The following is a 20,038-nucleotide window of genomic DNA, read 5'->3' as shown; positions in this document are numbered from 1 at the left end:
CAGGCGCCCAAGTCTGATGCATTGTTTAGTGCAAGCTGCCATCTTGGCAGCTCAGTGCCATGAACCACACCCTTGGAAATGTCTTCACATGAGTCAAAGAGGAAGCTCTGTACTGTTTAAAAATATTAACAAAACGGTTTCCAAGATGATCCGATCAAATCATCTGGCTGCCGCAAAAACAACAGACTTACTAATCTAGTTTGAAATGCTAATCAACATAACCAAGGTAGCACGACATCCATGGCAATAGTTTCTGACTTCTGACTAATAGAACATCTACCGTGGGTTATAAATCAATCTCAGTATTATGTTGAGTCAAAGCCAGCTACCTGGGAAATTTAAAGTTAACACAGCTTTAGAGAAGAAGGTTAACTCCTTTAAAAAAAAAAAAAAACCTTAAAATTTTAGATTTTAGATTTATAGAAATTTTAAAGTAGTACAGAGAGTTCCTATACACTCAATATCTAGCTTCCCCTATTGTTAACATTGTATTAGTTACATTAGTAGGGCACATTTATCACAAGGCATACATGAATATTAATTCATTATTATTATTATTATTACTATTTTTTAAGGATTTTATTTATTTATTTGAGAGAGAGAATGAGACAGAGAGAGAGAGATCATGAGAGGGGGGAGGGTCAGAGGGAGAAGCAGACTCCCTGCTGAGCAGGGAGCCCAATGCGGGACTCCAGGATCATGACCTGAGCCGAAGGCAGTCGCTTAACCAACTGAGCCACCCAGGCGCCCTTGATTCATTATTATTAACTAAAGCTCATACTTTATTCAGATTTTTTTTTTAAGTTTTTATCTAATATCCCTTTTCTGTTCCAGGGTCCTATCCAGGATACCATATCATGCTCCTTAAGCCCTTTTAGACTGTGACACAGTTTATCAGATTTTCCTTGTTTTTGATGACCTTGACAGTTGTGAGGAGTACCGCTCAGATATTCTGTAAGATGTCCCTCGTTTGGAGTTTTTCTCATGATTAAGTTGGGTTTTATGGGTTTTGGGGGTAAAGACCACAGAGGTAAAGTGCCATTCTCAGCACATATCAAGAGAACATACTATCAACATGGCTATCATTTTTGATGTTAACCTTGACCATTTGGCTGAGGTAGTGTTGGTCAAGTTTCTCCACTGTCTAGTTATTCCCCCCCGCCCTTCCCATAATGTACTCTTTGGAAGAAGGAGTGTGGAAGTGTGTGCAGCCCATATTTAAGGAGTGGGAGTCTTAACTCATTTTTAAGGATAGAAGGCCAACCCAGTTAAGTGTGAAAAGTGCAAATGGACAAATGTCCACCAGCATTGAACTCTGAGAGTAAAATAGAATAGGGTTCCATGGACGGGAAGCAGAAGATCACCTTCCCTGGTATCTTTCTTTCAGGGAAGTGACTCTCAAAGTATGCTCTGGAGGCCACCTGCCTCATGATTACCTCAGGTCCACACGAAAACAAAATTCCTGGCCCCCACTGGTATAGAATCTGGTAATGCAGCCCAAGAATAGGCCTTCTTAAAATAAGCTTCTCAGCTGAATCTTATACACAGTGAAATTTGAGAACATCTGCTTTAAGGTAGGGAAATAAGGGAAGCCATATGGCATGTCCAGGGTCACTTTGTTATTGGTACAGCCAGGCACTGAGCTCAGGATTAATTGCTGAGTTGCTTGCCTTCCTGGGAAGTTGAGCTTATTGGAATAAGGTAGGAATAAGTGTTTGGGGGCTCATCTCAGTTAACAATGAATCTCGAGGACTCAATTTATCCTGGGACTTTCCAAAGGATTTGGGCTTGCTTTGAGGGTACTTATTTCCAAATTCTTGCCCTTTCCCCTTTAAAAGTCCCTCTTATTAATAATGATCTTTTTTTTTTTTTAAAGATTTTATTTATTTATTTGACAGAGAGAGACACAGCAAGAGAGGGAACACAAGCAGTGAGAGTAGGAGAGGGAGAAGCAGGCTTCCCGCTAAGCAGGGAGCCCGATGCAGGGTTCGATCTCAGGACCGGGAGATGACGACCTGAGCCGAAGGTAGATGCTTAACGACTGAGCCACCCAGGTGCCCTATTAATAATGATTTTTTTTTTAAGATTTTATTTATTTATTTGAGAGAGAGAGAATGAGAGACAGAGAGCACGAGAGGGAGGAGGGTCAGAGGGAGAAGCAGACTCCCTGCCGAGCAGGGAGCCCGATGCGGGACTCGATCCCGGGACTCCAGGATCATGACCTGAGCCGAAGGCAGTCGCTCAACCAACTGAGCCACCCAGGCGCCCCTTAATAATGATCTTTTTGGCACAACTACCCTGCTCCTATCTCCTTCTACACTCTCACCTATAATTGGCCCTAGGAGCCCTCCATTCCGGCCTACCTCTCTCCTGATTCCTTCTGTCACACCCTTTGGAGTGCTTTCATTTCATAAGCAAACCTTCTCTATGCATCCATGCCATCTGCACACAGACATACATCCTTCCCCACTATAAGATAAATTTGGTTCTCATCAGTGACACCACTTCTCCTGCAGCCTTCTTGAGGCCAAGAAGGCAGCAATTGCCTCTGTTCCAAACTTTCCTTTTCAGACTACTATTGCTAAAGAGCATGCTCTAGGAATCCTTTCTTGTTGGAGTTGATTATCCCTGTTTTCCATGTATCTCATTTCACCCTCCAGTCAATGGTCCTTGCAACTCAACTGCAGGCCTCCATCATTTCAGTCCTTCTTAGCAGATCTTCATTACAAAGCTAGCCCCTCTTCTCATGCCCTCATTCTCATCCTCTGTGTCAAGAAGTTTCTCCATTAATTATCTACTCTGACATCTTCAACCTTCTTCCTTCTGTTTTTGTCTTCTCTGCTCAGACACATACTATACAGTCCCTCCTATCATTGAAAACAAATACCCAGCTTCAATCTGCCTTAGACTGGTAGTTAATGTCCTCCCCAAGCCTAGCTTCTTCAAAGAGTAGTTTATAGCCCTGAATCCATTTCTTGCTCACCAACACATTATTTAGTCCTTTGTAGGCTGTCTTCCTTTCTTTCTTTCCCTCTCAAATGCTACATTTTTGAAAATATTCTTTGAAGCATCTTAGCCACCAGAGGCAATGGCTTCTTCATTCCCCCTCCCTTATCTGTTCTGCACCAGCTGATACATTTGACCTCTCATTCCTCAACTCTTCTCAGCATCCAGTATCAATTTCTTTCTTTCCCCTCTTTTCTAATAATTCACTGTCTCTTCTTACCCTTCTTATAAATAGACACCACCAAGAATTTTTTTAAAACTCCAAATTCCTCTGAAACTGCATCTCCAACCAGCCCTAAACTCTTTCCTCTATTCCCCAAAACAAGTGGTTCCCTTCATTCTTTCTCATGACTTTCCTACTTCTGGGATGGTACTATGGCGTGAGCCAAGCTACTCATGCTGTTTGACAAGGTCCAAGTATGGGGGACGATCCTGAAAACAGGAGACTCCACAGCTGGCTCCTGCTATTCTCTTTCATTTTGTTTATGGCAATCTTTATAATTGTGGGAATATTTCTGGGATTTCATGATAAAGTGACTACTCATCTTAGTTACGCCTCTCTAAGCAATCATAATGAAACTAATTCCACGAAGAATTAGTTTCTATAGAACAAAATAACAAGACAGTCACGCTCTGTCTAGCACCTTTCTCTTTGCTTACTGTTTTTTAGTTTTAGTGAAAGTCAATAAGCGGAAATCAATAAAGGTCATGTTAATCATTACAAAGGAAAAATGAAAGAAGGCTATGGCTGTAATCCAGAAAATGATCTAAGATTTGGAGAAACAAAAGTATCCTAACATATAAATAAAGTTCCTCCGAGGCTGTCAGGAGGAGATGCTTGCAGCCTGGTCCTGTGTCTGCGTCTCCTCGTTCGCCGACGCCGTCCTTTCCTACGAGAGACCCACCCCGGCTGGAGCTGGACTCCGACTGTACTACACTCATGCCAGAAGTCCACAAATCATGTAGCCCTCTTCTCTCTACCTTAGTTCCCTACTAGAAGAGTCCTCCAGAATCATCATGAGCCCCTCCTATGCTCACCCTGTTAAGTCATCCATTTGCTGCTTATCTTGGAGACTGTTAGAACATACCCACTTGTCTCCTAGCGGCCAATCCCTCAGTCTTCAAAATATCTCTACACTGAGTAGCATATTCAAAATCCTCCCAAGTCTGGCTGTGTTCAGATACTCCATTAAAAACATTGTAAACAGCACTGTACTGGGCCACTTAATAAAGCGAGTGACCACAGACATTTTTTATGTGCCTATGAGAGAGGATCATTTTTTTCCCCCCAAATACCCACACCCAGGATTTTCCAACCCTGTGCTTTCCTTCACATAATTTCTTCTCTCTGAAATCCTCCATGCCTCCTCTCTGCTTGCCAAAGTCTTTCTTATCTTCTAGGGTCTGCTGCAAGTCTGGATCCTCTATCATGTTTCTTTCCCCAGTCCAGAAATACTTCACTAATACTATATTTAAACCTCCATTCTCAGACCCATATCCTGGTCTACTTTATGTTATAGATTATTGTCTTGAAAATATTCTTAATTCTGTGGGGATTGATTCCATGTCATGTCTATTATACGATCCAGAAATTCTTTCATTAAGCAAATATTTACGAAGCAATTATGTGCCAGGAACCCTTCAAAGTACTAGGGATACATCAGTGAGCAAACAGTCAAAGATCTCTACTCTCCTGAAGCGGAGTTTTTAATCCAACAGAATACCAGTAGAGTGAATTTGTTTTAAAAGGTGTTCAGCAAAGGTTTGTATTCATGGAGGAAACAAAAAAGAAAAGAAGAGAGGAGGGGAGGGAAGAAGAGAGGGGCAAAGGAAGGCCTGCCCCAGAACAGTCTTCTTTCCCTGAGGTCCCCCTGGCTAAGATTGGGTGTAGCCCCTCATGAAATTATGCTGAGCTGGAATCCTTGACCTCATTGTGGTCCACACCCACATCCTTAGATGTTGCTGGCTCTGTAAGAATCAACCCAGGGGTAGGGGCAATAAGACGTTCTCCTTTGTGTTGAAAGGGCTCTGGCTAACACAACCAGACACACTTACTTTGAGGAGAAAACCTTAACTTTGGTGGGCATAAAGAATGTGACCTACTTTATTTCCTTGGCTTCCCAAATGGCCTGGACTCCCTGCTTCTCCTCCTGGTCCTGGAGGCCCCTGAAACAAAACAAGGATTGCAAATATAGCAGAACATAAAGCAACTTTCCCCTAAAGCCTTTGTGTCTCTTCTAAGAGGAAAATGAACCACAGATGGGAAAAGAGTTATGGCTTTATTGATTTCTGCTCTGGAAAAAAGTATCACAGCTGTCAAATAAAAACTAGTAAATGAAAGAAAATTAATAAAGTAATTCATGCCAGATGTGGCCTAAATGATCATGCTTTCTTTTGAATCTTCTTTTCCAAAGAGATTTTACATTCTCACTGTTTTGCTTTTACAGCAGATGTTGCTAAAATGTCTGTCTAATATTTAAAGAAGGCATTCCAAGTGACATTTGCCTTTAACTGTATTCTGTCTGGTTCCTTGCTTTTGTAGAAAGCATTTTTTAAGGTAAACTTATATTTATTTGCAAATAATACAATTTGTTCAATAGAAAGCTCAAGAAACATCACCAAAATAATTAGCATTAACAACAAGATATGTTCAGGTGTACCGGATAAATATTCTGAAATAGTTTTCTCTTTCCTACTGATAAGTTAGAAAAGTAAATGTACATAAATTCCCATTTACCATTAGAAGAAAAACACCTGTGAATATGTAGAATTTAATAAGAAAGATACAAGACCTATATAAAGAAAGCTTTAAGATCTTACTGAAGAATATAACAAAAGTTAAACAGAGGAATAAACATACCACACATCTATATGGAAAATCTATTTGATATATTAGAAGTCTCTTTAATGTTCTAGAAAGCATGTCTTATTGGGATAGCTTTAGAGCTGAACATTTAAAAATCCCAATTCAGAGACAGCCCAACCGCTTCCCTATGTTATCAACACTCGGGATCAGATTTTTCCTTCTGTTGCCATATCCAAACATATGCCATCCAAACATATGGCAACAGAAATCTCCTTTGGTTAAAATGTTTACATAGGTACTTGTAAATAATCCCAGCACCACTGAATTTAAATCATTTTCAGATTTTTTTTTGGCCATGATTACTGTAATTAAAAAATAAATAAATAAACCAAATCTGTGTAGTAAGCATGATACTTAGCAAATTTTATTCAGAAAAAAATTATGACATTAGCCTTTTTATCTTTAAAAAATTAAAAATGTAGTAAGTTGGACATAAAAATTTCCTAATAGGAAAGACTGTTGAACAGTATATTGGTCACTTAGGGAAGATAATAATGATCTTTCTACAACCTTCCATTTTTTTCCTCTCCCTTCTTTATCTCAAAAGAAGAATCTCAATTTCTTCACCTTCCATAGCTCTCAACCCTTTCCCTTCAAACTCTCAATTCCACCAGTGCATGGGGCTAGCTCCCATGACCTTCAAATTCAATCCAATTAGACTCTTTTCTGTTCTCACCTTATTTGAGTTTGATCATGTATTCTTTGAAACTTTTCCATTAATTTCTCTAACACCATGGACTTCCTGGTCCCTCTCTGGTCTCTTCTCCATTTGCCTCTTAAATTTCCATGTACTCTGAGGCTCCATCCTTGGACCTTATTTTTTCACTTAATTCCTTCTTCCTGAGTGACACCCCTATAGATTCACATACCACTTTACAAAATAACTCCTAAATAGATGGATCTCCTGCCCAAACCACTCAACTAAATGCCAGACTCATATATTAAAATGTCTATTGGATATCCCATAGGAACTGATTACCAAAGATAATTATATTTACTGTAAGTCATGCTTAGTTTCATATTCTCTTTATTAAGGAGTGGTGTCACCCCTTTCCTCCCTGAAACCTAAGCTGGAAACATAGGAATCATCCTATCCCCTCCCTTAGCTCATCTCTCAAAACCTATCAGTTACAAGTCCTACAGATTCTATTTCCTTTCTGTACCCATCTCTCTTCCACTATCACCTACCTTCTCTCTTCCATTCATATTGCTATCACCTACCTTCAGGCCTTCCTGCTTTCCGTCTAAATTCCTGGATTCCCTGACTGTAGCCTGGCCTCTCTCAAATCTATTATTCTCTCCTTTTCCCTTTTGATTTAAAATGTCTGGTTGATGCTGCCACTTTTTATGAAATTCTGAATTCTGAGTAGCTTTCAGAATAAAGTTGATGGTCTTTATTTATTAATATATAAAATCCCTCAAAATGTTGGTATTGCAGGTCTCCATAGTCATCTGGGACTACTTCAATCACTGTATGTTTATGCTCAAACCATCTGAAGTCACCAAACACTTCTTGTTGTCTTAGGTCTTCACACTTGTGCAAGTTCTTCCCTTAGTTGGTCCATTTTTCTGTCTGGAGGGAGATACAATCTCCCTCTTGTGAAAATCTTACTTTTAGCATCACTGTTTCAAGAATACCCGAACCCCCTGGCTCTACTGGGTCTCACAACTGTCCCACAGATTCCTCTACTCTGTATGTAATTGTTCATTTCTTTCTTTCTCTCATCTTCTAGAAACTATCCTTGAAGGAAGGGGCATGCCCAATTGGCTTCCTATCTCTGGAATTTAGTAAATATCTAGAACCCATCAATCCACCCATCCATTCATCTAGCTATCCACACACCTATCCAGGAATAGCCCCCAAGAAGGATGAAATGATGTGTTTGATTCGATTTTCCATATATTTTTTCTGTACTTCACAGAAGGATAAAGTAGAAAGATTTCAACTGTCTTGACAATAAGGGGCAAATTGGAAATCTTGCCTAGGAGCTCACTTTCTGGGCTTCCTTCAGACATAATGAACTCTGAGATGAAGGAGATTTCGGGGAGATTACCTTATGTGTAGTCACTTCAAGCACACACAACACAATGAGAGATTATCCTATTTGAAAGCCCTCCAAAATGGAAGATTTCTTGGATGGATGGATGCATACATGCAGACAGAGCATGGTCATCAGAACATCAGAAAACCTGATTCTATTTCCTGTGCAGGACCACACAAAATACCAGACTGGTGTTTGTGACTCCTTGAATGGGCCTCAAGCTTCAGTGAATTGTTACCCGTATATATTAACTACTCCAATACCGCTGGTTGTACAGGGGACCATATATTTAAAGGAAAGATGAAAAACTCCCTGCCACCCCAAGATATCAAAGAGTCAAAAAATTGCTTTGATTTGAGGGCAAGAGCATCTATGGAATATAAACAGAAGATTACGGCATTTAAAGGAAAAGGGCACCAGCTAGAGGTGAAATCTTTATTGGCTTTGTTGTAATGGCAGCCTTTTATTGAGCATTTATTTTGTGCAAAGCACTATGCTAAGAAGTATATATTGACACTATACAGACTTTCTCAATCACAATGAGATACATATTATCGACACCGTTGTTTACCAATAAAAATCAGATTGTCAAAGCATTTAACTCCAAATCACCATTAATAGGAGGGTAAGATGGGAACCAAACCTGATTCTGACTCTACACTGAACTCCTGGCCACTCTTCCTGCTGTTTTGAGGCCTGTATCTGGGACAGGATTCCCAAACTCTACTAATCATGCACCACCTGAGACTGGAGTTTTAAAAATGTGAATCTGCAAACTTGATGCAGGAGGCTGGGGCCAGATCTACCCTCCACTCTTGGGACTTGGGCTGGGGGTCTTTTGCTCATGTTTAGACTCTGCCACAGAGTCTTCTGCAATCACAACTGCTTAATACAAGTTTTAAGTGATGATAGAAAGGAGATGTTTAGAGTTTAAATGGTTTTTTTTTAATGTTTTCTATATTTTTAATTTTTTTTGAAGATTTTATTTATTTGAGAGAGAATGAGATAGAGATAGAGCATGAGAGGGGGGAGGGTCAGAGGGAGCAGCAGACTCCCTGCCGAGCAGGGAGTCCGATGCGGGACTCGATCCCGGAACTCCAGGATCATGACCTGAGCCGAAGGCAGTCGCTTAACCAACTGAGCCACCCAGGCGTCCCTAGAGTTTAAATGTTTTTAAAAACTGTCCTTAGATAGCATCTTATCAGAAAGGATCACAGTAGGAGTTTGGGATTAATGGCTGGAGCAGTGCCAAGGACACTTCGACTTTGGATGGAATATGGCTGGGGAGGTGCAAGAGGTTCAGGTTCTTCTCGTGTTTAAAAGGAATCCTGTCATTTATTTTCATGGGGGTAAAACGCTGCCTACACTGACAATCAGTAAATTGTCAGGCTGGGCTGGAGCCACCCAAGGAGATTAAACGCTCAGCATCTTTAGGAGTCAGATATGAGCTAATTCTGAGAAAATAAAAGTCAAGAGGCCAGCAAGTGGTGGGCTAATGCAAGAACAAAACCCAAGATACCTGAGATGTTGATCTTGACAGTGCTAGTCTAAGACACAGCCTCTAACCTCAACTTCTAATCCATCATGCATCCTATACCCCATCCATGTTGAACCACTTATGGTTCCCCAACTCACTTTGATATCTCTTTTTAGAATACCTGGATCCTTTTCCCAGATGCCTGCCTCTCCCTTGGTCACCTGGAAAACACCTCCTTATCCTGCAAAAGCTAAAATATTCTTCTCCTGCTCTAATGCCATCCTTGCTCCCACAACTCTACCCTGGGTGTAATTCCGTTTGGGCATTTAGTACATCACATCTCAACTATTTGTTTGCGTTGGTGTCCTTTATGAGATTGGGAGCATGTCCTTTTTTTTCTTTAAGAGCTGTTAATTTGAGAGGGAGAGAGAGAGCGAGTGTGCGTGTAAAAGCAGGGGGAGGGAGAAGCAGACTTCCCACTGTGCAGGGAGCCCAATGACGACGCCAACACTGGGGCTGGATCCCAGGATGCTGGGATTGTGACCTGAGCTGAAGGCAGAAGCTAAACAGACTGAGCCACCCAAGTGCCTCGGGAGCAGTCCTTTTATCCTACTATAGGATCCTTCTATATATCCTACTATATAGGACCTACACACAGGAAGCACTCAGCAAATATTTGAGTAAAAGGAATGGTTGGTGGATCATCCAACCTACATTAGGCAGAATGATGAAATCCAATCATTGCAGTTCAGATTACATATTGTTATATTGTTGTTATTATTATCATGGCCTTCCTTGGATTAGAGACTCTCATGCTTTGGGCATAAAATGTCCCTGCTAAATTAAGTAATACTGGTGCAATATAGTAGTAATAAACACTTACATAGTGCTTACTATACTGCAGGCACTGTTCTAAGAACCTACCTATATTAAACCATTTAATTTTCACCTGATGAGGTAGCTCCTATTATCATCCTTATTTTACAGCAGAGAAAATTGAGGCACAGAGAGGTTAAATAAATTACCCAAGGCCACACAGCTAGGAAGGTACAAACCTTGCAATCAAACCCAGGCAGCCTGGTTTTAGGCACTATGCCCTTGACCACTATATTATGCTTTGTAAAGATGACAACAGAAATTCTACTTTGCGTCCCAAATTTGCATGGAATAATTCCAACATTTCTTGATATTGCATGTGACATTAGTGATTATTTCACTAAAAACAACTAAGAATAATTCCAGCACTAACTTGAATTAGTATGTATGTCTGATTTTCCATTCCTTTTCTAGGCATGATTATATTAGTGCAGTACCCTAGGGTAAACCAAACAAGAAGGGAACAAAAGAAGGTATAAAAGAATATGCCATTCTTTTCAAAGTTATACCTTCTTTTTCACTGTGCCATGGACTATATTTCTTTCATGTCATAGCCATATACTTGGTTGGATTAGCACATTTTGATTTATGCAGAATGCCCCAACACTGCATAAATTAATAAGCCTTCAGAACACTGTCAACAGAAATCACATGCCTTTTTCTAAATGTATAGCCTAAGAAAAAATTGAAGTCTTCAATTAAAAAACACTCCTGTGAGGCGTGCCTGGTGGCTCAGTTGGTTAAGCATCTGATTCTTGATATCAGCTCAGGTCTTCATCTCAGAGTTGTGAGTTCAAGCCCCATGATGGGCTCCATGCTGGGCATGAGCTTACTTAAACAAAATGAAACAAAAACACTCCTGTTATTTCACCTAAGTGGCTGGTTCTTAAGCCTACGTCAGTAGATTTATAGAGCCAATAAAGAATGACGCTCTCTTATATATCTGATTGTGTTGGTCTCCCATGGTTTTCCTTTGGAAACAACAATTTTGAGATCCCATTCATCATGTCCTGAATATAGAAAATTCTACCTATCTTTGAACTAGCACTTCCACTGTGTTGACAAGGGTATTTCAAGAAAAGCAAGCAAAGAAAGAAAACCATGATTTCTAGCCAGATAAATAGAAGAGGGAGAGAGAAGTGGTGCCTTTTGACTAACGCTGGCAATGCCAAGAGGTTGAATGATTTATAACTATAACCAATCTTGCCAAAGCAAGATTAAAGGGGTCTCAGACAAGTACATTATAGGGCAAATGGAATAACTTATTTAGCAGCCACTTGGATACAATTTTGGATTCTAGAAGAAGGGAATTACCAAGTTCTTTGGATTTCAACCCATCTACATCTCAATATTTTATATAAACAGATGAGATAATCACCTGATATGTTTCCCTTGGCATTTGCTGGGTTTTTAATCCCAACTAGTGGTGCCAGCAAGTTTTTAATGATTCAAGGATGTGAATACAAAACCGTTACTTTTCATCAATTTAGTTCTACAATGAAATTTTTAAAGTTTTCATGCTGTTTGAAGGAGTACATTCATCAAACTGGGAACAAATATCCTCATGAGCAGTAATTAATATGCTTTAAAATACTGTATCATGAGATACAGGTTTATGCAAATAGCGTCTTAAATATTTTCACGATGAGCACATTCACTTAAGTGTTGGACCACTGCCTAATGGACACAAAGTAATGGATTCACTTTATCCCATAAGTCAAGTGCAAATCCCAATTGTGTCTCATTCATTCATTTACTAATTGATTCATTATATAAATAAATGTTGAGCTCTACTGTGTGGCAGCCCTGTTATTCTAGGCTCTGGGATATAGTATAAGCAAAACAAAGTTCTGACCCTCAGGGAGACAAAAAGCTAAACAAATATAATAGCAATTAGGCAATGGCCAGATCATGTAGGGACCTGCTACTCAAAGTGTGGTCTGGGAATGAGCAGCATCAGTACTGCCTGGAAGCTCATTGGAAGTGTAGAACCTCAGGCCCCACCCCAGACCTACTGATCGGAATCAGCACTTTAACAAGTTGTCCTGGTGATTCTCAGGGACTTTGACGTTGGAGAAGCGATGTGGGAAAGTCAGTCCCAACACTGGGTGTGTCTATTAGAATTGCCTGGGGAGAATTTAAAGTTACTGATACCCTGGCCTCACCTTCAGAGATTCTGATTTAAATGGTCTGGGGAGGATTCCAGGTGGTGGAGTGTTTTATAATCTTCCCAGGAGATTATCACGTGTAACTAGGTTGAGGAGCACTGAAGAAAGTTGTATTCTGGGTGCGATGGGAAGCCCCTGAGGAGATCAGGGGAGTGGCATGACCTGATTTCTACAGAGGAGAAATTCTTAACCTCACAGTGATGGTTGAGGTGTTGAGGCAAAGCGGACTAGAAGCTATCTTCCACCTCTGCGTCTGATAGAAAGACAGCCCACTCTGCAAGGTAGGGACCACAATGTGATGTGGCCATCACATTGAACACTGAACTCAAAACTTTGCTGGTTCACAGGCAGTAAATACTCCTTCTGCAGAAAAGAAACTGCAAGGACATCCATATTAAAGCCAGGATCAGAGCCAGATGCAGTCACTTTCTCTCATTACATACCTGAGGACCTTTACTTCCCAGACCTCCTTTCTCGCCTTTCATACCAGTCTCTCCTCTGGGACCCTACATACAGAGCACACAGAGAATTAAAGCATTATTTTCTTTCTAAAAGAGAACACTTGAATATTAACTTGAATATTAAAGATGGACATGATAAGTCAGTCACATGGATATAAACTGGAAAGAGAACTCCATTCATGCCCTTGGCTCTGTCTTGATCTGTGAGTTGCCCTTCTGTGTGTGTATATAAGGGTCCAATTTGCAATTTAGGCAGTTGGGGGCATTTATAGTCGACTGAATAAATACTGAACTGTTGAATTTTTCAGTATTGCTTTCTAATTATCTTAAGCATCTTTAGACTCCAAATGCATATATTTCTTATGTGATAAAGAAAATGATCCTTAATTACATAATCTGAAACTGAAATATTAAAATGAATTTTCTATTCAATAACCACACTGAAGACTGGTCATAAGATATAGCATGTGGTAAGATGAAATCTGGATATTTCTACTTCTAGAATATTATGTTGCCTATTAATTGTGGCCTCTGTATATTAGGCAGAGAAACCTTCATGTTGTGTTTGGTTTTTCCATCTCCTTTTAAATTATGTCATGAAGAAAGTCTGTAAAGTGGAAGAAGGGATGTTGTCGTATTATTTGTTTAGCATGAAATAAAACCAGCCAATCCATTGAAATGCTTCCCCACAACCCCAGTGGCAAATATTTCTCACTTGAAGATAAGAAAAGTGAACCTTCCCCAGCTGGCAAGTAAAACAAAAAAAAAAGCAGTCAAGCTCAAAAGAGATAGAGGTCCAAGGAGGCAGACTGTTTACTGCTCTGAAGTCTTGGTAAAAATGTGAACACAATTTCTTATCTGACATCTAAGGATATTTTGCCCAACTTCCATGCACCAAGCTGCCAATACATAATAGTTAATTTTTTCTTTAACTATGTGGATTAAAACTTTGAAAAATTATAGAAACTTTGCTTGTCCTGCATGTGCCAAACAGCAAAATTGTTTCTCAAGATTTCAAAACAAAGTTTGGAGAGAAAAAAATATGTTCTAAACTTTCTATAGTCTGACCTCCTTTCCTTCATCTTAGCATTTTCTAGGACTTCCTTTCCGTTCTCAGTATTATTCCAGGCTACATTTTGCTCTTTCTGGCACATGCTTCTTTCCCTTCATGTGATCAGTGTAAGAGCCAACCATGGCTTATTCCTTGCAAAGGAAAATGTGCTGGAGGCAGCTCTCTGGGGAAGTGAGCAAGAAGGTAGGCTGAGTGCCACACTATAGATCACCCCGCTGAAGACTTCAGCTGTATTTGGAACAATTCTTTCCTAGAGTAGAGCCAGTTTTTCTACCACACAGGCGTCCAGATATGTAACACTGAGTTCTTACTATACTACATTGACCAAAATTCATAGTTTTGAGGCTCAACATTTTCTTTGGCTTGAGGTCTCCCCTAGAATATCCTAGCTAGCTTGAACTCATTGCACGTCCCTGCATGTTCATTCCCTTTTCACCCCCTGATGAGACAAAACTTAGATAAAGGAGACCAAATTCTGGACAAGACTATGTTGCTTCCTTACTTTATTTCCTGAAAACACTTAACAAACATCTGTATTTCTGCAAAGAGGTTTGAGGGATTCCATCAAGACTCCAGATTCTTCTTTATGTTCTCAAACCCTGATTAGTTCTGATATGTACCTGAGGGCCCTTAAGTCCCCATGAGCCTTCAAGTCCATCTGGGCCTGGGATGCCTGTTTTCCCCTGTGGTGAGAGAATCAACCTGTTAGCACTGTTTCCTGAGAATTTTGTCTCCTTTATGTACAAGATTATATATTTTCAATCACAATGTCAGTGCAGGATCTTTGGCAAAAATATGAAAAATAAAGAAATAAAAATTTCTATAATCTCATCAAGCAGAGATAACCAGTTACTATGTTGGTATATTTGCTTTCAAGTCTTTATACATGTGCACACTCACACACTCTTTTTTTTTTTTTCCTGTAATGTTTGTAATATATCTGACTTGGGCATTTGGCCTGAAAAAACTAACAGTTTACTTTACGTTTTGTTCAAAAATCTCCAGACATCTTACAACATTATATTTACATTCAAATAGATTAAATATCTATGGATCAAAAGTTGAGAGTATCTTCACATTGCCTTTGAACTCTGACAGAGATAAGAAGTCCAAAGAAGAGGAAGGATTAAAAGGTGTAATTTAGTCAACTATTGGGATAGCCTAAAGTTTATGCCCCAGTTGTTACACAGATGTGATTAAATGTCCCTTGCTAATTGCCTTTTCCTAGATCTCAGAGGAATTTCTCAACACTTTCTCTCCCCAATCTTATTTCATGATGTTATTCTGGATTTGCTCTCCTTTTTGTTGAAGTCTAAACTTGAAGTGTGTGTGAGTAATGTCTGTGGATGGTAAACTCTCTTAGTCTTGGTCTGAAAATGTCTACATGTTCATCTGCAGTTTAGCTAGGTATAAAATTCTAAATTAACAGCTATTTTTCTTCTGCCTCTGCATATATCATTTTGTTTTCTGGCATGTTTTATTGCCAAATACAAGTCTGCTGCAATCTAATTTGTTATTCCTTTCAGGGGTAAAAATGCTTTTTCTCTCTGGTCATGTTTAAGATGTTTTATCTTTAGAATTCCAGAGTTTCACCATGATGTGATTGAGAGTGGATTTATTGTTTATCCTCATTGTATTTTCAACCTGAGGATGTGTTTCCTTGTTTCCTCAATTTCATAAATTCTAAGTCACAATTTCTTTTTCATAAAGATTATAGATACATGAGGCATGTATATCACCAATATGTACAAAGAAGATATGATACAATATTTGGAATAGTCAACTTTTGAATAAAACAGAAGTCCAATATGTATTAGGGTTTCACTGTACTCTCAGTTTAAAAAGGGTTTATGTAAATTGTAAGATTTCAGAGTTAATTGAACAAAAATCTACAATATCACTCAACTGAATTATTAGTTTGCACTTGAAACCCAAAGTTAAATTTAATAGTAATTGGGCCAACTAGTGTCTCTTGTCATTAATTTTTAGTCTTTGATTGGAATGCCCAAATCTTCATTTTAAGATTTGAGTTCTTGAAATTGTAGCCTAAAAGATTTCTAACATTTTATTCCACAACCAGTATCATCAAAAAGTGAAAGAACTTTAGTCTTGAAAGAGGTTTCCCAGAGCCTTTATTCTTACTCCTTGATTGGACACAGAATACTTATCATTTGGAGTTAAGAAAAAAATAATTGTACCTGTGGGCCTGTATGTCCTCTTCGGCCATGAGCTGCCTAAAATAGGAGGAAAGGTAGGTACTGTTAACTGAAAAAAATGCCTTTTATATCTAAATTAGTAATGAACACCTTAAGGCACTCACCTTTTTTTTTTTTAAGTACCCACATATTGCTTAAAACATTTAATTATCCACTGCACCATGACAGTAAGATGTTGCCAGCTCTGAATTTCTTATCCTAGGGCAATAGGTAATTAAAATCACATAGACAACTGAAATCTGTACATACTTAAGGGAACAGATTGTGGTCAATAATTTGACCTCCATTAAACTATTACTAGAGCTGATCATAAGCTCCAAAATTGGCTGATTTGAATTTAATTTCTTTGCATTTTTGCAAAGTACTATCAAGTAAGCCAAAAATCAGGAGTGGAGTGGCCAAAAGGCAGGAAGCCAGAGGAAAAATTGGGAGAACTGACTCCATCGAATTTTATTATAAATTTCAGAATCTAAATATAACCAGAATAATTTTACCCTCTTCCCCCCAAAAAGCCAAATAATAAGCTTATCTGTCAAAAATTAAAGAATCAGCCCAAGCATTTGGAAGTTCTCAATTATGTTAATGAAATATTCAATCAAAATAGCAGCACTACAGAATCAAGTGAATTTTTCCTAATACTCTCATATGTAAGGTCAGGGTCTGGGCATATTTCAGATCAACATTTTGTAGATCTGGAAATCACACAAAGACATTTTATTGTCTAACCTGGATGTCTCAGTAAAGTCATAGTAAGACTGACACCAGGATTTGCAAAAATCAGTATAATATCAGATGACATTTTCTTGATGGACATTTGAGATATTCAGATCAAAATTCTATGTGAGGCCAGTGCTGCAGACTTTAAATTCTTCTAATCATATTTTAGTTAAAATCTATTGTTATCTAAGAAACAGACTGTGTATATCTGGAGAAATGGAGACCTATCTCTTTAAAACCGTGATGAGTCTTCTTGAGATGAGAGTTTAAATCCTCTCTATCAGAGGGAGGAAGAGAAGCTCTCTCCACTCCTTTAGTACAAGGGTTTATCTGTTCTGGTTCAATTTACTACAGTTTCATTCAGAAAAATATCTACCAATAATCTATTACCCACAAAGCATATTGTATGGAAACCACGGGAGCATAAAGATTTCACACACATATACACACACACACAGTTCTTGACCTCAAGGGACCCTCATATTTTGGGTTTGGGGGGTGAAGAGATAAATATTGCAATATTTACAAGGCATAGTATGACAAATGCCATAAGAAAGGGAAGATGGAAATATGGGTTTCAAAGAAAGCAATTATATCTAGTTTGTCAAATTAGGAAAATATTCCTAGAGGAAGATTATTTTTTAAAGTTTATTTTAAGTAATCTCTACACCCAACATGAGGCTTGAACTCACAACCCTGAGATCAAGAGTCTCATGCTCTACTGACTGAACCAGCCAGATACCCTGGAAGATATTTTTGATACGTGTTTCACAGAACATGTAGAAGTTTTATAGGTAGAAGAAAATGAAAGAAGTCTTTCTAGTAAAGGGTGTAGCCTAAGTAATGAACTAGAGGCAGGAAAAAAGGAAGAGTATTTGATGGTGTGTATTTGACCATTTCTGGGTCAAAGGTGTGAGAAGAGAGGGGAGTAGTAGGGTTACTAAGCTGAAGGGTTCATATTCCCTTTAGCGGAAACCACTGAGGCCCTTAGAGCAGGAAATGTGCATGGCCAGACTTTAAGTGGATACATCTGGGTGTGGTAGGCACAACTGAACCTATATTCAGGCAAAATAAAGGGCTTCCTATAGGATATGATTTAAAGGATATGAAACAGGACCTTACATCCAAAAATCTTTCTCTGGTCCACTGTCACAGTGTTTGAAATAACATCAAGAAACATTTGGTGTCTGTGTCTTTAAGGTTTGACTTTGAAAGGCCTTGATTAAAATTAGCCATCTCAACATTGAGGTCCTGCTCCCTAGAGGCACTGGGGTGAGTGGTAATAAGTAAAAACTGATTTCTGTCCCTAGGCAGGAGTTTATAAGCCTAACAGAAGAGCTAGACTTTAATCCACCATTCATACATAATGGAAACATCTTTAGAAGTCATCACCTAGCACTTTCATTAATGGCTATGTGGGATTTAAACTTTAAATGGAAGTCATAAGTTTGAGATACCTTGGATAGGTGTGAGAGACTGAAAGAAAATAAGGAAATGGGGGAAATAATTTTACACTTTTGTTTTACATTTTTTTAAATGCTTTAGATGGGAAAGATTAAATCCCAAATATCTTCATGGTTTACCCATGGGCTTGTAGTTGTCTGGTAACTCATCCAGACAGTCTAACTTATCTGTGAAAGGAAATGTGAATGAGCTCATCAAGAAAGAAAATAACCCCAAAGGCATCCTGAGAGTAAGAAGACCCAGGAACAGGATACTCAGTCTTGTTGGTCCCTCATAGCCTGGCTTTCTGATGGTTTACCAGGACCCACTTTTCCAGATAGGTATGGACTGATTTGAGACACAATCCCCAGGGAAAAAAATAGGACATTCTTAATGGTAAAACATCACATTAATACTGAATCTTAATGGCAAACCCTCATTCACAGTGAAGACTGACTGCCTGCCTGGGGGTACTTCAAGCTGCCCCTTAAAGTAGTGCCAAGAGAGTTGAAAAGGGAAAAGCAAACTAACAGCCCTCTAGACTGAATAGGACTGAAGGCCATGTTTTAGTATGAGGCTACAGTTGCTTCTCGTGATCCATGGCACAAGAATCTGTTCTAATTCTCAGTGAAGTCTGGCTCAGAAAGAACCAATCTCCCATCCCCACCTCCTGCCCCAGTGCTGTGGCTTTCTGGTCCTGATCCTACTCCCTCCACCATCCCAATCCAACCCATTAAAGACTGCTGGTAGAGCACCAATTACAGCTTGTTATCCCTACAGTTCCATCCTCCTCTACAATAGTGGTTTCAAACTGCAAGAGGGGGATTTAGCAACCCCCCTTCTCTGGCAACATTTGGCAATGTCTGGATATGGTTTTCGTTGTCACAAGTTGGGGGTGCTGCTAGCACCTAGTGGGTAGAGGCCAGGGATAATACTAAACATCCTACAATGCACAAAACAACTTCCCCCAACAAAGAATTATCTGATCCAATGTCAATAATAGGTTGAGACACCATCCCTTGAATCTGTAATATGATTCTAGGTGCCTTGAGAGTAAGGACTAGGTCTTATTTGATTTTGTAGCTCTAGTAGTAGAGTTGCTGATACACTGTAGGTGTTCAATAAATGTTTGTCAAATGAATCAAGGTCAGATTTGGTCAACTGCTGTTATTTCCCTGCATGCCACACCCTACCAGCATCCTCCAATCACTTTTTAGTTCAGCAGAATCTTACTGCACCAAAGAGTTCTCAATACTTATTATCTATCTATATTTTAGAGTTTTTCAGTTAGTGGTATAAATTTTTCTTCCTCTGAAAGGACAATGACTTTGCTGTCATTAAAATATGATACATGCTGATTTTTAAATATTCAAATGCAGGAAAAAACAGAATAAAAATTTAAGTCATCCCCCCAAAAAATTGAAGCCATCCCAAATCCTACATAGATAAAACTATTGTTAACATTTGGTAATCATGATTCCCAACATCTTCTTATGCATGTTTATTTAGATATTAAATATCTAAATATCTTGATGTTATTTAGATAGAGTTCTAAATAATAGTACTTTTTTTTTTAAAGATTTTATTTATTTATTTGAGAGAGAGAGACAGAGAGAGCACAGGCAGGGGGAGAGGCAGAGAGAGCACAGGCAGGGGGAGAGGCAGATGCAGACTCCCAGCCGAGCTGGAAGCCC

General features: G+C 39.1%; 1 protein-coding gene across 1 annotated transcript in view; it reads right to left on the bottom strand.

Annotated features, from left to right (window-relative positions):
* Positions 1–20,038, bottom strand: part of COL6A6 (collagen type VI alpha 6 chain) — a 137,017-nt gene that overhangs the window by 50,010 nt on the left and 66,969 nt on the right. Inside the window, exons 21-24 of the mRNA XM_034994555.1 lie at positions 16,167–16,202; positions 14,589–14,651; positions 12,879–12,941; positions 5,110–5,172 (exon numbers count right to left, since the gene is read on the bottom strand). Coding sequence (XP_034850446.1) covers positions 5,110–5,172; positions 12,879–12,941; positions 14,589–14,651; positions 16,167–16,202 — 225 coding nt within the window. The remainder of the gene's footprint in view (positions 1–5,109; positions 5,173–12,878; positions 12,942–14,588; positions 14,652–16,166; positions 16,203–20,038) is intronic.

This window comes from Mirounga leonina, unplaced genomic scaffold (genome assembly GCF_011800145.1).
Source record: "Mirounga leonina isolate KUSES-001 unplaced genomic scaffold, KU_Mleo_1.0 Mir_115, whole genome shotgun sequence".
Lineage (NCBI taxonomy): Eukaryota > Metazoa > Chordata > Mammalia > Carnivora > Phocidae > Mirounga > Mirounga leonina.
This window is presented reverse-complemented; position numbering and strand designations above follow the sequence as displayed.